Below are 24,835 nucleotides of genomic sequence, written 5' to 3'. Positions count from 1 at the left end.
GTTGTGTTTTTAAACTCTGGGGAAAGAGTCGAGAGAGGATTCCAAAAGAGGGCAGCAGAGAAAAAGAGCAGGAGCTTTGAATGAGGGTCTGGGGACTTTCTCAGTAAAGATTTTTTTCGTGTGTATAAAAAGTTCTGCGCACAGCAGAATCATCAGACAAGAGGAAGATTAAGAGAACGAGAAGAAGAAATAGAACGGAAATATGCAAACATAAAGACCCACTGACTCAAGCTACTCATGCAGAATTTGGTACGGTTTTATTATCTGGACAGTAAGCACTGGATTTCATTGTGACTGGCTGCATTTCCTAATGGGAGCTGATTAAACTTGCAAGCCCTCAATTTAGCGGCTACACTTGTAGGCGCCGCAAAAAACACGTTTTGAAAAAAGGAAACCAGGGCTGTTTCTTTTTCCAAAGGACCAATCTCGTAAATAGCGTGACACATACAAAAAAATAAATAAATGCAATTCTCTTACACAAACTGCAGTTAGCCAGCTGGCGGTAGCAGCGTTGGGTCAGCGATGGAGTGCGCACAGCCCAGGAATCGTGACTCGTGACTCAGTGGAGCTGCGTGCGTCAACCCTCACTCGATTTCAATGTACATCGTCGTGGGAAGAAAACATGTCACTCCGGCTTGGAAACACGCAGAAACGGCCTTTATTGGAGCTGTCAGTCAGGATAGCAGCAGTGGCCAATCAGCCGCAGCGAGGCGCCAGACGGCAAACACGCCAGAGTCCGACAGCCGCAGGGGCTTCGAGCAACGTGAGGCAAGACTCCCTGGACTGCCTGCGAATATGTTTTTGTTGTGTCGCAGTAAAGAGATTTGGTTAAAGGCATCCGTCTTAGATTTTAAAATGATTATTTTTGTAACTTTTACTCAACCAGGTAAAAATCCCATTGAGATGAGGATCTGCAGCACACGTCAAACACCAATTAAATAGTTCCAGTCAACTAAACTACAGTCACAATACAATTTTAAACGTTAAGTATGTACTATTTGGATAATTTGAAGAAGAAACAGCGACGCCAAGTGGTAACATTTCAGATTACGGCATCTTTCACTCTTCCTCCCCCTCTTGAACTTGCCAGTGAACTACGGTGGACTTTTAACCCAGAGCCCAAAACTCAAACATACCCAAACCTGCATACCTTGTCCACCGTCTTCTTCGTTGGTTTATGTCAAGACACGAGCAGTCACCCTATACAGAAAAATGCGCCATCAGGCAGGCTGGATTGTCCACACCGGTCTTCCTTTGAAATATGTTGGTGCGAGATGGCAACTTACTGGGAGCTAAAACAAAACAGAACCATTGCTGTATGTATTTTCCTGTATATGAATAAGAACCGCTCTATGGGCAGAGAAACCAGAAAAAACATACTTCATTGCACTGCGATTATACACTTTAATCGATGTGTTTGTGGGCAGTATATTAAAGTTTTACCAATATAAGAATCAGAAATCAAGCTAAATTTTACACACTGGACATTTGAAAATAAACAATTTGACATTATAAGATCACCACAATGAAGAATTTGAATTTCTACGCCCATTACGTCATTACTAATGACCTCCGTGTTCAAATCTAGATATGAAACTCAACTGTTCATACGCTCTGCATGAACGGCCACACACGTGCACTGCAGACTCGGGCCTTTACATGAGCCGTGATTTATTTCCCTCCGCCGACCCCAGCCGGCAAGCTGATATCTCACCTGCCTCCCGTCTTATCAGAAGAAGATAATATGTTGGCGCCCCGGTCGTAAGTCAGAACAAAGGTCCTGCTATCAAATTCAGTGTCACCCCCTTTTTTATCGACGGCCACCGCACCGTACAATAAAGGCCCATTCACGTTTAACGCTCAGTTGTCCTTGCAGGACCTTTCCTTTTTTTTCCCCCTCCCTCGTTTGGCGAGGGCGCCTCCTTCCCCTTTCTCTCCTGCAGCTAATGGCTTGTGCGCACCATGAAATATTCAGAGGGAAATCGCCAGAACTTTAAAGACACTAAAAATAAAAATCTCAGTCAAACGGCTCGCCTGGGGCTCCTCGCCCAATTATACAGCGATGCGCGATACGCATGCGCCTCCCCGAAAAAGGCTCATAGACCTTCGCGCAAACACCATCTCATGTAACCTGTCATGCCCACCAATTGGGTTTCGTTTTTTTTTTTTCTTCTTTTTTTTCCCCCCGCCTGTCGGCAGCAGTACAATACTTTGTATTGCTTGCGCCCCGACCTGTGTTGCGGTGTGGTGCCCATTTTGACGGGCAGAAAATAATACAGATTAGAGCTTTACAAGGTGGAGGACAAAGAAAAATAAAAAAAAACTGATTTTAAGTTTCATCAGTGTAACTGCTTTGCAGTCATGTCATGTTGTGCTCATCAACCATGTTATTAACCCACGGGGCCTTATTGGACTCTAAAATAAATGGACTCACAAACAAATAAATGTTTTAAAAGGAACAGAATGCTGACACAGGGCCATAAAAGCTCCTCAGCAGTGGTGCTTTTTATTCAGTGAAGCATCTTTTTTTGTCCCTAAACTGCCTTTTATATCTCAGTTGAGGAAAACCTTCATCTCCTTCTCCTTACTGTGATCGCAGGGCGATTACTGATTGTTATTGGGGAAAGAATTATTATGACCTCTCCCCCGGGAGGATTTGTATTGCCACAGGCTGAAAAAAAAAAAGTTAAGACAGGATCAATAAAGATGATGTGCTTGGTATTAAAATGCCGCAGCCAGAGCTTGAAGGCTCCTCTCCAGTTATTTCAGAGCTGTTTGATGAGAGATTTTTCACTGTTTACATTATAAAGTAATCCATCACTCCAAAAAAAAAAAAGTCTTCTCAAGTCCCCATTGTCTATTTCTTCCTCTTACTTTTTTATCTCCAAATACACACTTTTATCCAGGCAGTACAGTAAAACTTGAGCCCAACCAGGGAGACACAATCAGATTGTGTACAGTGTTGCCATATGCTGGCTGTGGAATATCTTTCCCACCAGGTCACAATTTTCCCACCGACACGATCATTTGAACCATTTTGCGTCCTGACCAGACGTTTCGTCCAAAACATATGCGTTGGTCGAAACGAAAATAACATTGTTACTGTTTTTCAAGTGAAATACGGAAATGACGGCTTGAAGGCGGGAACTGGAAATACAGGCTTGCACGGGGTGGGGAATAAGTAAGCAAACAAACGGCGGACAAAGCAGGCATTTGCCGCGGAAGAGCAAACAGACGCGGTGATCAGCGAGGCCACATGTTCACAGAGAGTTAATGTCAAACATTATTTTCTTATTAAGCTCAATTAGGTTGAAAATGAATGTTAATGAGATGGAAAGCGGCTGGGGCGGGGGAGGGGCTCGGCCGCCTTCTGACTATGAAAACACAGGGTTGGCTGGAGAGGAAGAACTCTAATTGGCCAGGAATGATGGGAGGACATGGACGCGAAGCGATAAATAACAGTCTTGTTTACACAGGTAGAGCCGCGACCCTCCGTAATGCAGGTCACCCTGGCGGGGATGGCAAAGAAAAAAGGAAAGTCCGGCTGCCTGATTTTTCCGTGCTTTTTTACGGATGCTCACATTTTAGGAGAGGAAAAACACACAAACAGTGTCCCGACAAATTGCCCCTGCTGCAAAATCCTCAGATTTTTCACACAGGGGACATTCAAGTAGATGTGTGTCGACGGTTCCTGACTGAGAATCAGCTTAAGACTCATACCGTTTCCCCCCAAAACCACCCAACCCCTCTCTCCCTCCACCCTCGTCCCACCCCCAACCTTTAAATCCAGCGCTTTTTGATCAAATCCATACTGTCTCTTGAGCCTGTGCGCCGCGCGATGTTCACTTTTGTGACGCCGTCTGACAGCAGATCTGAAGGCACCACATTCTGCCCTCTATATTGTGCCCGTCACGCCACAGTACACACTTTCAAAGGAAGGGCTCGCCACAGAACTGTATGCATCCATCACAAATCTACAAAGGCCAAGTTGTGAAGTAGCGGCTGTTCTGAATTTCAAATTTCCATCACTTAAAAAAAGAAAGAAAAAAAAAATCATATTTCAAGTGCTGCTCAAAAGCTTGCCTCTCCCAAAGAACTTTTGTCAGGGAGCTCGGCTGGATAAATAAATGTTTTTTTCCTACCTTTATCTACAAATATTTGACAGAGTGGATATCAAAAGGTGGCATCCTTTGACAAGCTGCTGCCATTGAAGAGATTCTAGCTGCACCCTCTGACTTCCCTTTATACGACATTGTGAAAGACTTCTGGCTCCAGCTCGGGTACCCATTCAGTTTCTTGTCAATAAAATACATCAGGGATTCCTCGTCATGGCTTGCTATCACAACTCACATCCTGAAATGCACATATCATTAAATTAAGAAGCCGGATTTTATGCCGATCTGTGGTTTGCATGGTAAATATTTGCCAGAGGAGATTGCATTTTATGCTGTGGCGACTCACAGAGAGCTGACTGAGCCCCTCACAGTGGGCAGTGTTGGAAAATGCAATTCTTTTCACTGACTTGACTTCTTATGAGTCACCCACCAAAGAACATCCGCGGCTGAGTTATTCAAGTCAACAATTCCGTCACGTAGAGTTTCCACAAATCCATCCGTCCAAGCTCCCCGCACTCCCAGATCGAATGAGTGACAGTTTGCTTTGTGAGTTCAAACGAGACACCCGGACTGCTGCTTTTTTCTCACACGGCTAGCACAGCATTTAACTCTATACATTTAGAATTGCCGTCGCTCAAGAGTGACACGCTGTCTGCTCTCTATCCTCTGTGGTTAGCAAGCTAGCGGTACGAGCTAATGGAGACAAGTAGCCGCGATAAACGAGTCAGTCAAATTATTACGGGGCTTTGCACAATCTTTTGAGGATTTGGACATCACTCCTGTACAGTAGTAGCACAGTACCGTAGTATCAGTACAGTAGCGGTCATATTCACGCTCCTACCTCCACCTACATTAGCATGCCAGGCACTGCCGCTGCAGAAATGCTCACGTTAGCATATTAGCTTCGCACAGCTCAATATTAAAATATCAAATAGCGTGAACGCGGAGAAGCTGCGGGCTTGTTGCTTTTGCCCGACGGAACGAATAACCTCCTGGTTTTTGCTAATTCTGTGACTTTACGAAGCGCCGCCCTTTAGCGCCGGATCTCGTGGACGCCCAGGCGGTTTCTGTCATCTCATCAAATTTTACAGTCAGTGCTCCTTCCGCCCTATCTGTCCCTTTAGTTTACACCTGCCCGCCGCTGCCATTTCCACCTGCTGGCGTGTCACGGAGGAAGGGTTTGTGATTAATCCTTCATGGTGCTGACGTGCAGGAAAAGTGCCTTTCGGTAACAACGGAAGCGTTTGACCCTCCCAGAGGATGCCTTTGGAAAAGGGTGTGTGGATTTTTGCTTTTTTTCAGAGTTTAGTTTTTGTGTATGCAAGCCATTGTACCTATTATGGGTGCACGCATAATCTTTCTTTTAATGGTTTAAATTAAAAAAAAAAAAAAAAAAAAAGCTGTCAAACCCAGAAAATAAATTGAATTTGCAGCTGAAATGTCCTGACCTCGGAGCCGTCGTCAATGACCCGTCGACAGCTTTTTAAAGGGCAGTGAATTAAAAACAAGACAGCAGGAAGCACGTTGTCCTCCTCCGTCCCCTCCTGTCCTAATCTTTGCGGATGTCCATTCAAACGTGTCAGGTAAATATCAATTTGCACATTAATATTACATTATCTAAAAGGGCTCTTTTGGTGGGCTCGTGTGAATGGATTGAGCTTCCCAGATTGACGAGGCTGTGATCAACCCTGAGAACGCTGCACGTTCCAACAGTTTGAGACGAATTTAGGCCATTTCGCTTCGGGATTTCACATCACATCTTTTGTTTCATGTGATTTAAACCTGAGCAAAACTCTGGGACGTCTGAGTTGGTTGATTCTTATCTTTGAAATCACCCTCATCCGTCTCGCTGTCCTCCAGTAGAAAGTGTTTTTTCTGCTGTTCTTGAAGAGGTCACATTATAGAGATGCTCGTCTTCATGGTATCTGTGTCTGGATGTTTTTTGGTATCGGTTTGAGCCTGGCAACAATGAAACTTTGAACTCATTCAGGGGTTGGCTGACAAAAAAGCCATCAAAAAGTCTTTTTTTTTTTTTTTTTTTACCAGACTGGTTTACCAATCGTGACCCAGATGAAGCAGCCACTGAGCTCACTCTTAAAGATGGAGAGGCCAGACAGCCGAGGCTTTTGCGAGCCTCAGAAAGCGCTCACACTTGGTGGTTTTGTTACAAGATGAGCAGCAGGCGGCCAAAGTTCGGGTTTTTCTTCTTTTGAAAAAACACATTTTCTTACAACACAATTGCCCTCCCACCCCCCCAAAAAAAAATACCAGCACTCAGCCGTCCACTCACTTTTATTTCAGGCAACCGCTGCCATTCCAGCTCCCCATCAAACGCCTTCTTGTTTTTTTATTTGTTTTTTTTTACAGTCGGCGTCACCTCGTGAGCAAGAGGTGCCCTGAGACAGGTGAAGCCTGCTGTTCCAAAACCCCACTGCAGTTTTCTGCTTGACTGGACTGTAATTTCCCGGCCTCTGGAGAGCACGACACGCTGCCCTGCACGCCAGAACACAGCCCTGGCGTGCACTTAGGCCTTCGTGCGCGGTCAACAGATAAAAGAAGACTCGCCCAACACACACACACACAGCGCCACCCGACGCCATGCGGACATGCGGACCCCCACAAATCCCCCCCCCCCCCCCCCCTTCCACCACCACCAACACCACCAGCTGCAGCAATTACGACACCTTCGGGATCCCGAGCCGCAGTTTCCGCGGGGAGCAGAGTCACACGCCGCTGCACTCGGCTGATAGTGCAAAATTGTCTCCGTGGCCGGGTTCGCCCGGCCGGTGTTCCCGCGTCAGAAACACAGTAAACAACATGTGAATGCTTAATGAAGAGCTCATAGGCTTTTTCTTTTCCTCAATCTTTGTTTGCTCCAGGGCCTCAGCCCACTGATGTTTACCTCGGAGAGTCGTCACGGCTCTGCTGTCGCTGCAGAAATCCTCGCAGACCGTAGATGGTCTGCCAGTCCCAGATGACCTGATAGATAGCGAGTCCCTTGTTTGTTTGTTTTTCTGTTCTTGTTGTTGTTGTTTTTCGTGGGGGGGGACAAGCTTCACGTACGGCACCAAGACAGCGATATGCCTTAGGAATGAAGACATTGTGGTTGAAGTGGCTGCAATAATTGGTAAAACCAACAAAAATGGGCCTCTCATCAGGGGAATTATGCTCCACCACAATGAGATGCGAGTCCGTTCATTGATTCTCCAATAGTTCTTGACCTCACTTGTGTGAAGCGAGACACAGCGTGTCCGTCTGGCTCACCAGAATCTCGCAAGGAACATCAAGCCGCGTTTGCAGTGATTTTCGCCCAGTTACCAGCAACAATTCTTTTCAGCATTGTATCAGTTTACATTCTTTTTGTCTGCTGCAGATTTAGCGCTTCATGTTTTTCAATCGGCAAGGTCCTTTAAGTGACCTGACCTTCTCCTCGCTGGTTGAATCATCTTATTGCCAGCATGACGGCTTAGTAAGAGCAGAGAGAATGGCCTTCGGAACATTGACTGCTACAGGCACTTGGGCAAAGAGTAGACTTGTGATTGGACCTGTACTAGAAGTGGGTGGAGCTGGGAGGAGAGACGCTGTCTGTGATGGCAAAAGTCGTCCTGACTGAACTGAACTGAAAGTTGAGCGGGCCTGAGCTCCGGTTAGATGATGGATCTGGTTTTGAAATTATTCAAGCAGTTATTAAAAGGAAAAGTGGAGCAGCACATTGATTTCTTGCTTCTGAAATAAGGGGGGGGGGGGGGGGGGGTCTGGGTGCCACGTTGAGACAAATTAAAAAAAAAAAAAAAAAAAAAACATAAAAAAAAACAGGGTGTAGAGTGGCAGCAGGTAAGCTTTGTTTTCCACCAGCGCCTCACAACAGCACCTCGGTGCCAGACCCAAAGAGACTGAATTATAGCCTTGGAGAGAAGCTGGGCTATTTTGTAGTGCGATACACCGGGGAGAGCCTTTGTGACTCTTTCAGTGCCTTTCAAAAGCAGGATTATGGGGTGGGTTTTTTTTTTCCCTCACTCTCTTTTTATCTAGCCAGACAGCCATCCAAGTGAAAGGTTTTTCTAACATTTTCCATCATCTCTGCTTTTAACTCTCCCACTGTATCTCACCTCCCATCTTTTCCCTCAATCCCTCTCTCTTTCTCTGTCTTTCTGCAAAGACGTCTATTTATATCTGCTCTGACAATCGCGGGGCGCTTGATTCTGTTTGATGTGCCGAGGAGCCTTTCTGATGAGTCAATCCGGGATAAGAGACGCGAGAAGACACCTGTGCGCGGCATGATTCAACTTCTAATGCAACTTTCCGACAAAAGGTGTTTGCGTAGGAACATCTTACCAGTGCTTCAAAAAAAAATCTTAAAAAGATTAAGATCAGAGTTGCCGTGGAGTGAAGCAATGTCTCAGGAATCTCAGCCAGAGGAGTCATTAATATCACCAATTAATGGACTTAGATGATATGGATTAAAAAAAGTTAGGTTGTGTCAACTTTATTTTGTGTATATATGTACATATACTTTATATGTTGGGTGCACACTTCAGTTCAAACCTGAGAATTACCCTTTAGGAATGTTTGATGCTATTAAAGTGTGTCACCAAGTCGTTTATGCAGCCTGGCTGATTGGCAGCTAACATCAACTCGATATAATGATTAAAAAAAACAAAAAAACAAAACACAAAAAAAAAAGACACTCACACCTGTCGCACACAGACAGCATTTAGCAATTACGTTCTGCGCAACAGAACAAGAGTGCGCTAGCATGCTGATGGTGATGGTAATCCGCTTATATTTGTCGAGCACCTGTTTGATATGCACAAATCTCACACTGTGAACCTGATTAATCAACGATTAATCAGGTTGACGGTCTGTCTGTAAGCAGTAGAATCCCCTCCCTCAGGAAGATGGTGGAATGAAAATCAATTAGCCAGTTCTTAATAAAGCACACTCACCAACACACACACACGCAGCTGATTTATTCTTGCGCAGCTGACATGACAAATATTTTGCTTGGGTAAATAAGTGGTGCGACGTCGGCCCCACTGGAAGTGTTTTGGCCCGGCCGCTGTTTGTCCTCAGCCTTCTGGGGGCCTGATTCCTGGGCCGAGGCGGCGAAAAAGGGACGCGAGAGCGAGATCTCCTCTTCAAGGCAACGCTGAAATTACACCTGTCACAGCGTGCGAGGCTCAGATTTTATCAATGTCTGTTCCAAGAGAAAAGCTCAAGGAGTGCCGCGTGAATGGAAGGAGATAAATGGCACTTTCTTAGAAATATGCCGCGTCCGACGCTGCGAAGGATGTGACTTATCTCATCATGTAAATGTTAAGTCGCCTGCCAGAAATCGCTCTAAAAATCCGACAGTTTAAGTGATGAATGTTTAGGGTTTCTCACAGATGCACACACACGGGAATTATTGTCATGTTGCTCTAAAACTAAAGACAGGGACACATAAGATTTGCAGATAATTCCTTTCATGTACTTGGACTGATCTCAGCTCATGACCCGGGATTCCCAATGGGAATTTTCCCTCCGTCCTTCAGACGTCTCACGTATCTATGTGGGTAAAGAGCCCACAGATAACCCTCAGCTTTTGGAAAGGGCAGACAAACTTGGAAAGTGATTGACCAACTTTCCGCTATTCCCTTTTAAGCTGCTCCGCTGCTTCGTTCAGTGTTTCAGCCGCACGTCTGACCGCTGCTCTCTTCTTTGTTCAAATAAATTCTTGCTGGAGCCAAAACTATCTTTCCCCAACAAAGAAAGCCCCCTGCTTTTCGTTAAAAAGTACCAGCTGCTGTATCGCTCAGCACGTGGTTGCCTCTTTGTCTCGTCATAACTGAAGCTGATCATGAAATCTTTTTTCAGACCAGCTGAAACTTTCTGCCATGCGAGGTTACTGAGGATGACTCACATGCACATGTCTCTGTGGGACTTATTCCTGCCATTGAATTGAGTTCAATCTTGAATCTGTTTTTGCAAGCGCGCCACCTCCATGGGAATAACATGTAGCTCTGTAAAACATTTTCCTTTAGGCGATGTTTGGAAGAAGAAGAAAAAGAAGAAGGAAAAAAAAGATGTTTCAGAAAAATCTCAGAAGCATTTCAAAAAGAAAGTACAAGCAGGGTTTAGTTCAACCTTTTGATGGGATGAAGATGCAACTTCCCTTTGCTTCCTTTTTTTTCATCTCGTGCAGCAAAGCAAACTGAAAGCCCACGTAGTATTTCAGATTCTCGGGGAAGCAACATGAGGAGCTGACAATATGTGGGAGTTGTGTTTCCTCCGTCATGACCGCTTTTAATAGCTTCACTTTTTCGGAATTAACCTTGTTGTGTCCCTGTTTGTGTTTTTAAAGACAAGATAGTGCGCTGAGGTTCAGACTGTAAAGGGGAAACAATTCATTGGAAAAAAAAAAAATCTTTCATCCACTGTAAAAAAGGATGTCTTGGTGTTTTCTTCACGTTGGCTGGAAGTAAAACATCTGAACTTTTGCTTGTTCCTTGTGATCAAACTCTTTGAAAAATAACGGCAATTAAAAAATTAAAAGAAGCAAATAACACATTTAAAAATCCCTCTTCACTTCCTGTTGCTCCTCCAGCTTCCTCGACATCTTTTGGACGTGAAAAACGTTCTTTTATGTCCCTGAGGTTCAACTCTGATCTCTTAAATCAAACGTACTTTGCCGGAGGGGCACAGTAAAGCACGTCAGCAGCAAATTCCATGCTGATCAGATTGCTGTGTCCATTGGAATGATTAGGGTGAGTTTGAAGGGTTGGTGGTGGGCGGGGGACTCTCTCTTTGGAGGAGAAAAAGGCAGGGGTCTGTGTATGGAGAGGTGGTGTGTGGGGGGGGGCTCGCACATTGGGATTCGCCTTCGAGCCACAAGCAGAGCAGCTTCATTGGGATCTTAGGAAGCCGCCTTTGAAATGAGCCGCCCCGCCAATTGGGTCGCCTTCTTGAATGGGGCCTTGCGCCGCGTGAATGCAAAGCGAGGCGACGGCGGCGGCAGGCGGCGGCAGGCGGCGGCAGGCGGCGGCGGCGGCGGCACTTCCATATGCATGACTTGGCCCCCTTTCTTCTCCTTCTCTTTTCACTCCTCTCATTCTTATCTGTGTTTAACGCTGTGATAAAGCCCCCCGGTGCAGCCAGGCAGCCAATTGACTCGCACCTATACCCGAGATATTATATCCCTCCTCTGCAATCAGGTGGCTTTCATCTGGGACCTGAAGGCCATCCGCTTGTAGAGGCTCCGAGGTGTCCTTCACGTCAAAGTAAACACAGATGGTTTAACATTTTACCACCGTTCACTCTTCATCCAATTTTAACCCCAGTAGTTGATCGATACCCAGAATTCTCAGCCATTTAAAAGGAACCCATAAGCGCAAGGAGGCTCGAAATCCAAATGAATGTTCACATTTCCACCATGAAAACCTCCCGCCCGGATGCTTTTCAGCCGAACCCGACCCTGTGAGACGAGTCGGCGACCTTTTGCAGCAAAGAGGCCGCTGAGCGCGTGAGCAGGGTTCGGTGGCGGTAAAAGCAGCTTGATAACAGCAGTGATCCCAGCGTGAACCCCACAGTGGCGGCACTTTTATTGGAACACGCATTCCTTGTACTCCTTTAAGAGCAGCAACAGAAAGAACATCGCCGAAGGTTCCCCCGGCTGCCGACGGCTCTTGGCAGGAGTTCAGTGGAAGACTGCAGTGTGTCACAGCTTGCCACGGGGCAGTGACGCACGTCGAGTGATTACAAATTGAAAGTTTGTCCAATCAACTTCTATGTCTTCTCCGAGAAAGAGCTTACTCTCTAGTTTTGTACGAGCGCTTCCCTTGCTGGATGACGGTCAGAAAAAAGAAATCAATAGATTTTGGAAACGTTCCATTTGATGGGGTCGCATTAACAAAAGAGATCCATTTAACAGGAACTATCAAAAGCAAAGTGAAAAAAGCTGCTGTGTTTATAAAAGGGAAGCAGGAAGGGTTGGCGATTAATCTATTACTAAGTAATCCACTACTGTAATGAAACTAATTTTCAATAATGGAGTAATGTAACGGGATTACATTGGCAAAACTGGTAATTATATAATTATTAATTCATCAAGTAACGAGTCCGTTTTTGAACTAAAGTAATGAGTAACAAGTAATTGATTACTTATGAAACAAAGTAGTTACATAAGTAATCAGATTACTTTTTAAAGAGTAATCAGTAATCGGTAGTTGGATTACTTTTATGGAGTAATCCCAACAACACTGGTCATCACAGGACAAAAAGGGGGAACATTTTTCAGGCTGAGAACATGCGGAACACAAATGTTTGACATAAGCCTCGTAACGTTCCCACTAAACAAGGCCATTCCGCACACTGGAGGTACACACAGAGTATGAAATGTCCCACGACCCTCCGCAGATGACACGGCGCTGGTACAGAGCCCATCTTCGCTAATTTTCCCAGCCAATAATAAGCAATTTTCCCTCGGAATGAAATCACAGCCACACAATGATAATTTCCGACGTGGGGAAAAAAAAAAACACCAACATTTCTTTATGACCACTGATGGGACACAATCACCTCATTATACTAACAGGCAAGTCGCAAGACGTAGTGGCCGAATGCAAATTCAAATGCAAATGCGACGACAGTGAGGTCGCGAAATCACGTGCACACACACAGACACACACGCGCACGCCGACACTAGGCATACCCACACATGGTTGATGGGGTGATTGTAGATGTACACTGAAATAAGTCAGGAATAAGAAACAAAAAACAAAATAAAAGCGTAGCACTGGACTCCCGCGCAGTGAGAGAGGTTTTATGTGCGATACCTTTAATTAGGACGTCTCGCTTTATTTCACTTTGAATGTCCAGTCCTCTGCTGTGAAACGTTCCCCAGAGAAAGAAGTGACTCATGGCGGTGGCATGTGCAGCGTGTGTGGTGTATAGACATTATTTGCACTATGCAGTGGATGCTTATTAAGTCTCTGGAGATCTTTCCCCACACACTAATAATAAACACCGCTGACGTCTATTCTCAATGTCCACAGCATGTTTTGTCCTCTCCTGGTCGTCTTATTTCAGTCCTTTAATACTTGCGGGGGGAAAGAGGGCCAGCACCAGACGGTCACGCAGCCGGCCAATCAGCAAGAGCCGGCGAGGAGTAGTCCTTTGCATCCATCCAGCAGAGGTTGGAGCAATCAGAGGGCAACTCGCACCTCCAGGTTTAACACTCCTGAGTAAGGGCAGGGTGCATTTACCGAACACTGTTTGATGAATAGTTCTGCTGTTGAATAAGTGCTGTTTAATCACAGTCTGCTTTGCACAAGGCCCGCGGCCCAAGAACAGTGTTCTTTGTGAAATATTACGGGCTGAAACATTTATTTATCCTGCCCCGGGGGTTGCTTGGTGGCTGGGTAACGCTGGGCTACCGACTGTTAAACTTTCTTAAATAGCGTCTTGGTTGCAAAATACATGTTAATTAAGTGAAAAAATGGCGGGTGTGAATGAAAAAGAGCTGCATTTGCAGTCGTTGGCGCCATTGATTTTCTGACGGCTGAAGGATGGAAGGTTTGTTTGGAGCACCTTCTCACCATTCATTTGCCCCGGATTTATTGAAAGAAAACAGCAAATTTAGCCCTTGAGCTCTTCGCGGCTTCCAAACCAAACACTTTGTCTGAACTTCCTGCTGAACCTGAAGCTCCGTTGCAACTTCCACGTTTGCAGGGGTGCCGGCGATGCACTCAGCGCCCAGAGTTGTGCGTTTCAGAGCACGCCTTCTGAGATGGACTTTTCTTACGTCCAGGGTGTTCACCGAAAGACTAGAGACACAATAATGGGCAGAAAGCTTCGGTAAAGCGAATTTTAAAGAAGCCTCTCGGCAGCATCGCCCACGTTTGTTGCGCTGCGGGCCGTCACAAACAATATTTGATTGTTGCATTACTTCAAAATAAAGTACAGGTTTCCTCGAAGTGGGTGCTCTCGTTACAGCGGCGACAAGCCGTGGAGAAACTAAGACTGCTTTTTTTGTCCGTTTTAAGAGGCTATAATTCCACACATTTTATCCCGCTGGAGCTGCTGGATGTGTCGCACTGAAGACACACGTCGGCATGGAAGAACAGGCCGTGATGGCCCCTCACTGGCAAAAGCATGATGGGAAATTTGCCCAACGCGCTGAAGGGGAGGAGCAGATGAGCTATGAAACCATTAGGCACCCGACGCCCTAAATGCCTGGTTCCGCGGGCCGTTAATGCCGCCACGCTGTCTTCCCCCCCGGTTCTCTAGGTGACAGACAGGAAGCGGGAGAGATGGGCGGAGCCGGGATGGCCCTCGTGTGATAGGCTGCGTGATGTCAGGCGTCACTGATAGAAGGGGAGAGGACGTGACGGCGGAGATAAAGGAGGAGCGTCTCTCCCTCCTCCTCCTCCTCCTCCTCCTCCTCTGATGGGTCTGTGCGGTTCTGCTCCAGCGCTAACAAGCGGGAGTGAAGTCATCTCTTTGAACACTCGCTCTGATCTCCCGGTCGCCTGCATGCTAAGATGACATCAGATGCCGTCTGACATTTTGCAGCAGTATAGCCATGACGTCGCGCCAAAGCGTGGAGTGCCCAGTCGAGGCCACGCAACAGTGCACTTTGATCTTCAGTGTTTTACGGCACCTGCATGTCAGTTAACTGTCTGTGAAATTGACGTGTTTGAAATGCATGCTTTTATATACATATATATATATATACATATAAATATATACATATAGAAAATAACAAATGGACCAATTCTGACTTTCCATTTCCCTTCCTTATATGTGTGTGTGTGCGCGCGCACATTTATATATATATATATCTATATAGATATATATATCTATATAGATATATAGATATATATACATACATATATTGCTCTTACTGAACAATAAGTGACAGCGGCTGTTTTCTCCAGTGACAAGTCACTGAATCTAAAAAATATATATATAAATTTCCCATCACTGGAATCATTTTGAGGTGGACAAATTACATACTGTGGCTTCAGACCAGAGTCCAGATAGTATTTCTCTGGAGAGAATTGCTTCAGATGACCCGGTGTGTTGAAAACAAAAAAAGTCTTTTGCAAAAACAAAAGCTGACGGTGATATATCAGCGTTTCACGAGACGGCAGCACTTTCATTTCAACACGGCTGCAGTTTGTTTACGGAGATTATATCTTTGTTGACTGTTGCCGCTGCTGCTGCCGCCGCCGTTTATCAAAGACTGGTGCCATGCTGGCTCCCAAGGCGCCGAAATACCGCTGACCTTTAAAGCAGCACCAGGTGTGAAGGAAAAAAAAAACCCAAAATAACCCTTTTATCTTTTTGCTGTCCGCAGCTGGAGGTCTCAACCACCGACTTCTCTGGGAACCTGGTGGAGGGGCCGGCCATACTGGTGATCACTGTCATCGACCAAAATGACAACCGGCCCATCTTCAAAGAGACGAGTTACAGAGGAGAGGTGCTGGAGGGCTCCCCCACAGGTAGGTGACTGACGCATGCGGAGGACCCGCGAGGGAGCCGCCGAGTTATTGGCTTCTGTTGCCGCGGATGCTGTCGACACTCTGCGCCACGAGCCGTACTGAACTTTTGCCGCACAGCGAACGTGTCCCTTCTCCGACCTCGGCCTTCACCTTGTTCTGTCAGAGTGCGCCGCTAACGGCCACTTACCTTCCCATACATCTTTTATCAAAGTGGAGCTTCGCGTCTGAGAAACAGTGCTTCTGCAGTGAGGCTGCAAAAAAACCAAAAAAAAACTAATGGAAGTCATTCTATCATGAAGAGCCGCGTGCTTTACAATTTCTTTCGCTGCGTTCCAGACAGTTAAATCTGGTTGTTTGCCGGATTTGGAATCGCAAACATTTCTTTTGTGACACCTGCTGCCATAGACGTTTTTGACACCGCAGTCGTTCGAGCACTTGGATGCCGTGGCACCTCTGCAGATTGTGACAATGCAGCGAAAACCCATCGAGTATCATCTGCATACGTCTTTAATCAACACACAGAATTGTTTCCATAGCAACACTTCACGCGGCATTTTGCGAAAGAGGCCAGGCATACGTGATATTAGCACGTATTATTAGCCAAGTCTTTGAAGCCAACAAACTGACAGCTAAGTAAAAAAAAAGAAAACACATATTTGCTGCAAAAATGCTAATATCTCGTGCTCTAGCTTTGATTTTCAACAGCGACTGACTGCTAGCTGATTCTGATTGAGCCGCTGGGATGGCTGTTCTTTTGCAAGTGAGCTAACATTAGCGTGGTGTGTGTGTGTGCCATCCCCTGTGCGTGAGTGATGCTGGTCTACAAAAAAAATAAATTAAAAATAAATAAATAAATATATATACATTACTTTGACACCATACCGCTATTAATAAAGCTGCCAGTAAGGGTTTGCAGTTTCGTGGCCTGACAGCCAGCGACCGCCTCCTTCCCCACAGCCGTGCCATCATGAGCTCCTGGCAGGGAGCGGAGACGCCTCACCTCCGCTTTCGAATGTCACGGCGCTCTCTTGTCACTGCCTCCTCGTCTTCTCGGCTCTTCCGAGGCGTTGTTCTCTTACTGTGCACAGACAGCGGCCCCCCCTCGCTGGGCTGTTATTACAAATAAACGCCCGCTTGATCGTGCGGCTTTGTGACTCAGCTCGCCCTGCCGCTGCCTTTGCCTCGGGAACGTCAAGCAGACGAGATGAATCGAGTCCGCGCGCACATTGGCGCAATCTGCGGTGTGAATGGCCTGTCAACCGACATGTACGCCGGGACGCGTGGCTCTGGTTCTAATGGAGTTGCCCGTTTCCTCCGTCACTGGTTGTGACTCGCACAGGTCCGTCATGTCAGTGGCACCCGGGTGCGAGCTTGCGTGATGGCTCTGGGTGGACGTTTTAACGCAGGTGCCCACCAGGTGGTTGGGAGTGTAAAGTGCAGTGCACTGCTCTCCCTCTGTTTGTTTTCACACCATTAGGCCAAAAAAGCCAAACAGACAAAAACCGAGATCAGCCGAGCGTTGAAGGCTAAGACAGATCATTTAGCAGGCAGCCCTCGCTCTCTCTTAAACACACACACACACACACACAAACAGGGGCATACGCACACATAAGCCTGACTGCGAAAAAAGAGAGGAAAAGTGGACGGGGGAGATTATCCAGCTAGTTCTTGTTGGTTTGCAGGAATCAAATTAAAATTCCACTCATGTTTTAATCATGGAGTAACTGACCTTCCTGATGCCGTATAATGCAAAATTCCCTAATGGAGAATGAAAACTGCCCCAGAAATTCTGCGCAAATTTTGCTAAGTCAGCTCATTTTGACATCACAAAGGGGTCCCTGTAGTTTTCTCAAATTGTTCAAGCGTGTGTTTGTCCCTCTCAGACTGACCGCTGGTTGCCTTGTTAACCCAAGACGAAGCAATGAGGCATAAATGTTCATCAGGAAGTATTTTTTGCGGGAGGCAGCGAACAGAGGGCTAAGTTCAATGTATTTGTATTTTTTTTTTTGGATTATTAATTTTCTCTATCTGGGTAATTAAACCCCTGAAGCCAGAATAAAATAATTTGCAGCAGCTGCAGCGGAGGCAGTGATGCGCCACATCGAATAATTGCTGCAAAATACGAAAAGAGGCAACGTTGCACAACAACTTCGACTACAATGCCAAGACCGAATGAAGAACAGTAACTTTTCATCGCATTTAGGGTCTTCAGGGGCCGGTGAGGGGAGGCACCAATCACAGCTGTGGCGACTCCTTTCAGCTGAGCCCGTAATTACACCTGAATATCATAAAGACTCATTAAGTTTGACTCCAGCTCTGCGAGAATTGGCTCATCTCAGGAAGAATGACACACACACACACACACACACACACACACACACACGCACACGGTCTTTACATAACAGATTTGATCTGAAGCCCGTGCCACCCCGGACCTCCCAAACTGCACACAGCGAGTCGACGACAGCCTGTTGGGATCCAGCTGAACTAAGCAAAACTAAACGAGCTGGAGGTTTGATTCCATATTCATGGAGTTCCCTCTGACAGCTCCTTGGAAGCCCAGTTGCCATGGATGCCAGGTCTAATTGTGCTCCGAGATAAGATGAAGGACGGCGGTCTGACGCGTGCGTTTTGTGCATATGCCCGCAAAATCTGCACGCTAAATAGTTTACTCCGCCAACAACGTCAGTTTGACTTGGATGAGCTGTCTGGTTCTGAATCGCTAATTTAAATTACATTTAGCAGCCTTGTCAGATCCCCCCCCACCCCCCCACCCCCGTTGGTTCCCAGTTGAGGAATTGATGGTAATAGATGGGTTGCGCCGTGCGGAGCAAAATGTCGAGATGTTCTCCTCACTCGGCGTTCGACCCGCTCAGTCAGTCCTGAGCGAATCGTAACCAATCGTACCGACTCGTGAGTCGCAGTACCTTTTCTGCTGTTCTCGCCGCATTTGTATAAATGAATCAGGTTGACGGCAGCATTAGCCCTGTGGGAAAAGCAACGGCTCCATTCTCTTTCTCTGTCTTCTTCTTCTATTTTTTTTTTTTTTTTTTTTGAGACCCAATCTCGCTCAACATTTACGAAACAATAGAAAGCCTCGGCCTGCTTGTATTGCTTGCAAAAAAAGCCGAGTGCAGGAACCTAATAGCGTCATCATCTGCATCGATCCACTCGGCTATTTTTAAATTACAACCCGCCGCCAAAAAAAAAAGACGTAAAAGAAAAACAATCACCGTCTACAGTTCACACTTTAAATGTGACGAATGCTCACTTTGGCGCGCGCCGCCACCATCAGCCGCTCCTCCCGCCTTCCATTCGTCCTCCATCCGTGGGTCATTCGTATGCACCCTCTCACCGGGGTGCGGGCCGCGTGCGTCTCCGAGAGACTCGCGGAGAAACCGAGGAGCTGCTCAGCATGCAGGCCGAGTCGCCGCGCGGGTTTTTCCGGCTGTAATCTGGCCGGCCAGATGGGACGCGTTCTCAGTCCATTAGTTTTTCCTCGTGCGTCTAGCTGGTAACGAGCCAACTGGAAAGAAAAATAAAAATAAAATGTTTGCAGAGGAGAGGCCCCCCCAGAAGAAGAAGAAGGAAAAAAAAAAAAGATCTGGAAGGTGATTGGACGAACCTTCTGTCAATCAAACCTCAGCTGGTGAAATATTGATTTTCCGTTGCCGTCCGGTCGTGCCAGGCAACACTGACAAACTTGAAACGTCCTGCAGGTCTGCAGATGAAAAGTTGATAACAGCGACTGTTCGTCATTTCAGTTCACGTGGCTTAATTAGAATGGTGCAACCCGCGCCTCTTTGTCCACCCTTTGCTTTCAAATCTCTCTTTGCTTTGCTCTCTCTTGCAAGCTGCTAACTCGTCCAGCTAAATGCATAAATCAGCAGCCTCTGTTAGAAGCACCAAGTCATGCAATTCATTTTGAGGGGGAAAGAAAAATACATGTATCTTCATTTCCCCAGGGGTAATTTGGAATCTACTGTACTATTATGATGTACCGGATAAGGGTGACCTTGTTTCCTCCCCATATGTGCCTCAAATAGAACCCTGAAAATATCTTCAGGGCGGAGGCTTTTGGAAGTAGACGGATTTCTCAGCACACTTCTGCTTCAAAAATGACGTCTTGGATGCATAATAATAAATCCCCGGAGGAGAAGCTCAGGCGGTGCAGGTGGAACTCTGTGAGGATAACCGTACCGGGGGAAGGAGAGCTGAAGATAAAGGGAAGAGATAATATATAAGAGATCAGGATGCGTGGAAAAAAAAAGAATGTAACCTTCCCGGATGTTCAGGCCAAGTATCAAAAATTCAAAACGGCTGAGCTTTTAGAAGAATTTGCCCGGACTTTTATGCTTTAGATTTACATTTACATTAGATGGACTTTTTTTTCTCCGCAGGTCTGCATATGTTCTGTCATTTTTATTTGCTGCATTTATATTCTAATGTAACTGACTGTACCGGACCATTTTTAAAAGCTTTTCAGTTTCCTCCCCACGTCTTTCTCCTTAAAGTCCAAGCCCATCATAACTGCATATATTCAAAGATAAGCCAATACATGCAAACCACTGCTTTACAGTCAGACAACTACCTTGATGGCGAAACGATGACGTCACACACGCCGTGCCAGGTCCTTTCCTCGCGGCCTCGAACGTCAAACTCGCCACTGGAGAAGCCATTTACGAACATCAACGGTCAGATGTAGACTCACTTTCTATCCAAAAGATAAAAGGGCCAGCGGATGGAACACAACCTTGGGGAGCGTGTGTGTGTCATTTTCCTAATGGGGCTGGAGGCCTTGCGCGGATGCTCGGGGAAGAAAGACGGATGCTATTTGATCTGCGTTCAAAGAGTCTGCCGGCGCAACGATGCCAATCGGCCCTGTACATCAGCGCGTGTTACATATCGGGCAGATAACGCTGGAGAGGCCCGGCCGATGATGGATGTTCCGTTCACATGTGAAACCGGAATACGACTGTAGCCGCCGCGCATGTAAACACGGCCACCGACAAAAGCAACGGGCAATGAAAAACAATCCACCGGGTGTCGGGGGGTCAAGCCGCCCAACGCCAAATTGCCGCTCTTCGTTTAATTAAAAAGTCACTCACACAGGAGTGAGGTGGAGTGCAACACTCAGTGTTGACTGTTTTTTTTTTCCTTCATCCACGACAAAAAAACGCCTTTAAAACGTGGGAATTTAAGCCGTGACTGAAGCACGTTAGATTTTGTTCATTTAATCAAACCACTTCCACGTAATTTCAGAGCCAATATTGTCAGTTCCGAGAACAATACTAAATGGAAAAACACTTTAATTTCACAGAGAATATTGTTCCAATACTAATTTCAGGACGTGTGCAGCTCTTTTTGCCCCTCTGTCACATGCTGAATACTGCCCCCTATCTGCCGAATTAGAGTTGTAAACGACGTCGTCGAAGTGGATCGATTCGCACGGCTCTCCCAAAGAATCGATCTCTGCATCAATGACGCATTACATCCGTTGCCGTCATATGCAGATGGGGAAGAAAATGAATAATAAATGCTCTTCAATACTGCAGCGCATCGCGCTCATGCAGAGGTGTTACATTTGTTATGTGTCGCGCCTCCGTTCGCTTTGAGGGCCACTCGGGACTCATCGCAGTAGCGGCGGCGGCAGCAGCACAATAACATCACATCACGAAAGTCACGCATATCACTGGGAGAGATGCGGAGAGAAAATCATCTGATCTGAACTTGGGGGATGAAAGAGTGCGCTCCTGGGAAATTACGGTTTTAAGACTGTCATGTCTTTTTGGCAATTTATATTTATCTTCCCTCTGCCGCCGCCATGCAGAGGAGCTCAACCTCGCGTCGAGGTGATATATCTCGTGTAATTAGACATGATGGGACGTAAATGAACGTATTACTCATAGCCGAGTCTCTGTTTGTGTTCCAAACTAATTTGTATTGATATCAGTAGTAATTAAGGCCTGAGTTCCTGCTGGGAGGCGAGGGAGGGATCTGGGCGGCTCACCCGCACTCACATGCACAGTGGTGGCATTGCTTAATGCGACTTTATTCAAATGGCGCCTTTGGGACTGAAACGAAGGCCAAACTGATTCAAGTGGATATCTATATATATTTTTTTTCAATTAAGAAGCCCAATTAATAATTAACACAAACAAATTGACAATTAAACGTGTACTAATTGAATTTTAAGTTTTCTTTTTTTGTTTGTTTCAAACTTCAATTCCAATTGGATTCCTATAATAATACAACCATAAATTAGGAACCAGTTTAGCAAGAACTTCATTCAATCTTTCAACTTTCAGTCTAAAAACAAACAAACAAACAAAAAAGACAGATGACATTTACCAGTAATTTTGTTGAGCACATAGAGACACAGCGAACAGCCTGAAACATTAAATGTGGAACATAATTCATGTAGGCGAAATCAAGGTCTTTTATTGAAGTTCATAAATATTCAGAAAATCAATTTGTCGAAGCTCACGCAGCCATAAGTGCATTAAGAGACAAGGCAAAATTATTAGTTTACGATTAAATTATATGCTTGCAACAGATGTGGTGGTTCTTTTTGTTTTGGTTGTTTTTTTTGAAGTTGAAAGTTGGTTTGTTAACAGCAACGTTGCACGTCGCTGCTCCGCGAGGCTGCTTCCTGCATCGTGACGCTGCGTCCGCCAGCTGCCGGCGGCCGCTCCGCGGGGCGCCTAAATGAAGGAGAGCAATCAGCGCAATCGGTTTCAGCTTTACCAAATATGGCTTCGCCAGCCACCTGGTCCAAACAGGCCAACGGCGCACAATAAACCCCAGTCATTCTTTGAACCAGAAATTGCTTTCAATTGCTCCTGACACACTTTCCGCTCTCAAAAAGCGTCTTCACTTGCCCGTATGGCATCACAAAAACCACAGCCCGGGGAGCAGACATGATTGCACCTGCACTTGACACGCAGTTGCCTTTCATAACTTGACACACCAGGTGGAATGTCTGTCTCACCCGTGGGATACCACTAGCACAAGAGTCCACAGTTAAGGTCTTGAAAGGGGGAGGACCTGCGATGGAAACAAACAAGCAAAAGCATGCTTAGCATGTCACATCCAAATCAGTCCCAGCGGTTTTTTGCTGCACTATAGCTGTAAGGGTGACATGTGCCAGCACCCAGTGGCAACCTGCAATCTGCCATGTTGTTTGACTGAACACTTACTAAGGCCTGTTGAGAGAAGGGGGAAAAAAAAGCCTGTAGTGCTAGTGGTGGGAAATGTCATCTAGTTATATCAAAATTACCATCATCAACGTTGTTGCAACCAAGCAGTCACTTCCTGCTTTCATCAAAACGTGTCTCTCGACTCGTCGGCCGCTGGCTCCTCCTCTGTGAAAGGATGCCGTTTGCAATTTGGCCGGCCGAAATCGATTTAGACTAATCTTTTTTCTCCAGATGGATCCCCCGATTTTTTTTTTTTTTTTTTTTAAATAAACCGCAACAACCCACCTGTCCCACAGGACGTCTGTTGGAAATAGCCGGCGTGATCCCCGCCACTCATTACTGGAAGTCGAGGGGGACTTTCGGACGGGTTTTGTGGACGGCGAGCCAAATGGAGGCGCCGTGCGCCGCGAACGCAGCGGGCAGATTGATTCCGGAGATAGATAATGATTCAGCTGAGGGATTACACCAAAACTGACAGGTAATTTGTAGCATGATGGTGCCCGTTTGTCCCATTATGGTATCCGTCTTCCCTCTGCCTCCCTTCTCTTTGTTAGCCCGCCGAACAGTCTGTCCAACGCTCTTCCAGCCAAAGCACCGTCGCACAATGCTTCATAATCAGCCTGTCAGAGTGAAAGAGCGCCGCAAAATGAGGCTGCTGCCCAATTAACTCTCAGGCATTGTTGTGTTGGGATAAATGAGATCCCCTCACCCCCTAACCCACCGCACCGTACCCCCTCCGCTTCCCGCATGTGTATGCATACAGTGTCATTGGGTTTGGCGAAGTATTGAGCTCACCTGGTCAGGCCTTTATTTTCCTCTAATTACTTGGTGACTCGTGTTTGGTCGCGGTGGGACGGCTGAAAGCTATTTGACGATGAGGACATCTCTCCAATTAAAGTTTGTGTGCTGGATCATGAGTGATTTGAAAAAAAAAAAAAAAAAGTAAGAGTGACTGCATGGACAGAATACCAATGTGTCCGAGTCCTTGTGGCCAGTGGAAGAAAATGCACGGCTGTTTCTCAAGCCCTGGTTCTCTTTTCACCAGTAAGGCATCATTGATTTCTCCCCCTGCATTCTTAACTGAGCTATCTTCTTTGAATTACCATAGGGAGCGATATGCATTACACCGCTGAGAGGGAAAAAATTGCATTCTAAATGGGCTTTACCTGCAACAGTGATTTGATCTGAATACGTCTGAATGGGACTTTATTTGAATACATTTCTGCGGTTGGGGGAAAATTATTTGGCTCTCCCGCCGGTGTTCCACGGTTACCCTCCATCTTTCCAAAAGCTAAATGGCCCAACATCTCTTTCATCTCATCTCTTTCAGCCCTCTGTCAACTCTTTCTCTCCCGTCATTCGCCCTCGCCTCTCCTCGCCGCGCAGAAGTGCTATGCAGATTAGGATTTATATACGTTTCGGCGAGACGCCCGGCCAATGCTAAAGTGTGAAACTCGGGATGCAGTGGTTGAATGGAGGCATGTGGAGGTCTGGGAATTGGAGGTGTGACAATGGCTCAACTCTCGGCCTGCCCGGCGGCCGTTCTGCTCCTTGAGTGCCGCTAATCTATTAAAGAGTTTCTTTTCTCCTTTGCCCTCCCACAAAGTCCCACATCAACTCTGGCTTGATTATATGTCCACGGCTCTCTCCCCCTGCCAGGTCCTGCTACTCACTGCTTCCTTTCTCTCTCTCTCTCTCTCACACACACACACACACACTCATGTTAAACCTTTAGAGTCCAACTGGACTAACCAATTCCCTGCGGCTGACAAAGGACAGCCATTGCCTCCTCTGGAACTCTGGCTCCTTTATATACTGTCTTTGTTTTTCAAGACTGGCCCTAAGGTGGCCCCCTACGATCGGAGACCAGCTCCCCAAAAGTTCAGTTGATCTGACTCATAAAACCCATTTATAATGTAGACATAAAGGTTTTGCAAAAGGTTACGCTGTTGTTGCTGTGTCTGGATGATATTTTGTACTGGTCAAGAAGGTGGAAGATCATCTCACGTTCCAGTTGTAAAGCCCTTGTGCAGTGTCA

The 24,835-nt window shown here is 46.3% G+C and overlaps 1 protein-coding gene across 1 annotated transcript in view; it reads left to right on the top strand.

The window, feature by feature from the left end:
- Positions 1 to 24,835, top strand: part of cdh13 (cadherin 13, H-cadherin (heart)) — a 278,759-nt gene that overhangs the window by 133,869 nt on the left and 120,055 nt on the right. The window contains exon 7 of the mRNA XM_076019216.1: positions 15,454 to 15,598. Coding sequence (XP_075875331.1) covers positions 15,454 to 15,598 — 145 coding nt within the window. The remainder of the gene's footprint in view (positions 1 to 15,453; positions 15,599 to 24,835) is intronic.

The sequence above is a fragment of the Nelusetta ayraudi genome, unplaced genomic scaffold (genome assembly GCF_046127955.1).
Source record: "Nelusetta ayraudi isolate G7.1 ecotype Tasmania unplaced genomic scaffold, CSIRO-AGI_Nayr_v1 ptg000009l, whole genome shotgun sequence".
Taxonomy (NCBI): domain Eukaryota; kingdom Metazoa; phylum Chordata; class Actinopteri; order Tetraodontiformes; family Monacanthidae; genus Nelusetta; species Nelusetta ayraudi.
The sequence above is the reverse complement of the archived record's forward strand: the minus strand, read 5'-3'. Positions and strand labels throughout refer to the sequence as shown.